This window comes from Sinocyclocheilus grahami, unplaced genomic scaffold (assembly GCF_001515645.1).
Source record: "Sinocyclocheilus grahami isolate Dianchi unplaced genomic scaffold, SAMN03320097.WGS_v1.1 scaffold9921.1, whole genome shotgun sequence".
NCBI lineage: Eukaryota > Metazoa > Chordata > Actinopteri > Cypriniformes > Cyprinidae > Sinocyclocheilus > Sinocyclocheilus grahami.
Window position 1 is genome coordinate 1 of NW_015512931.1, and position 1,044 is coordinate 1,044.

At 45.6% G+C, this 1,044-nt stretch overlaps 1 protein-coding gene across 1 annotated transcript in view; it reads right to left on the bottom strand.

Annotated features, from left to right (window-relative positions):
- Nucleotides 1-75: 75 nt before the first annotated feature.
- Nucleotides 76-1,044, bottom strand: part of LOC107578366 (E3 ubiquitin-protein ligase UBR1-like) — a gene marked incomplete at its 3' end in the record, with an annotated part of 2,579 nt that continues 1,610 nt past the window's right edge. Inside the window, exons 4-7 of the mRNA XM_016264335.1 lie at nucleotides 805-1,007; nucleotides 517-607; nucleotides 265-417; nucleotides 76-173 (exon numbers count right to left, since the gene is read on the bottom strand). Coding sequence (XP_016119821.1) covers nucleotides 76-173; nucleotides 265-417; nucleotides 517-607; nucleotides 805-1,007 — 545 coding nt within the window. The remainder of the gene's footprint in view (nucleotides 174-264; nucleotides 418-516; nucleotides 608-804; nucleotides 1,008-1,044) is intronic.

A 1,044-nucleotide genomic window follows, 5' to 3' on the forward strand; every position in this document is an offset into this window, starting at 1 on the left:
ATAAATCAATCTGAATTAAAGAGACAGTATCTTGACACTGAAATTCAGGAGGCACAAATCAGTTTTGACTCTCACCCGTTTCCCATGTACCTCTCAGCCCTCTGATCCGAGAAGACAAAATCTGAATCCAGCGCTCCAGAGTAAGATGCTGACCAACTAACTCAGCACTCTCACTGACAGGGAGACAAAAAAATATATAGATTTGACTTACCCCAGTGTAAGCACCTGAAATTAAACATAATAAGGTTAGTAATGGTGCCGTACTAGTTAAGCTTGCTGGGCTCCACAGGGATCAGTGGGATGACCGTGTTACAGAGGGACTTGCAGAGTGGACACATGTACTCGCCGTTCTCCAGGTCTATGATCAGATCTGCATGCAGCCGATTCCGAGTGGTGTTCTGCACAGCTTCAAAGTACCTACAAACAGCAAAAAGACATGAAGATGTAAAGGCTGAGTGGATTTGTTTGGTTTAAGCATCCCAAATGAATTTTTTTTTTATTTAAGCATTAACTGACTTTTGCCAGCAGGTGGCGTGCATCACATGCCCACAGCTGCCGGTGTGTGTCCCCACAGCCAGATCAGGGGGCATGAACAGGGGATAGCTGCCTACCGTTTTACAAAAAAGAAGAGAAAACAGTCTGATTCAGCATCACATTAGCAGAATTCCCATCGGTAATGCTTACATCTTAAATGAATAATAAATCATCATAACATGTGCAAGGAATTCATACATGCTTAATGTCAACACTTCCTGCTTATCACAATAAAGGTACTTGAGAGGTAAAGTATGAGGCATCATTCACCTTTAGGGGAGAGTGTCTTTCCACGGTTCTGGGTGAGAACAGTAGATCTTTGCACACATGCTGTGAGGACCATGGCTGGTGCCTGAGCCTGAACCTCCTGCTCCTCCTGACATAGGATGCAGATTTGAGCCTCCCAGTCTGTGGAACAAACGCCCTGCTGAGGCCCCACAGCCACCCTGCTCTCATCCACATCCATCCTGCAGCTGCACACACACACACACACACACACACACACACACA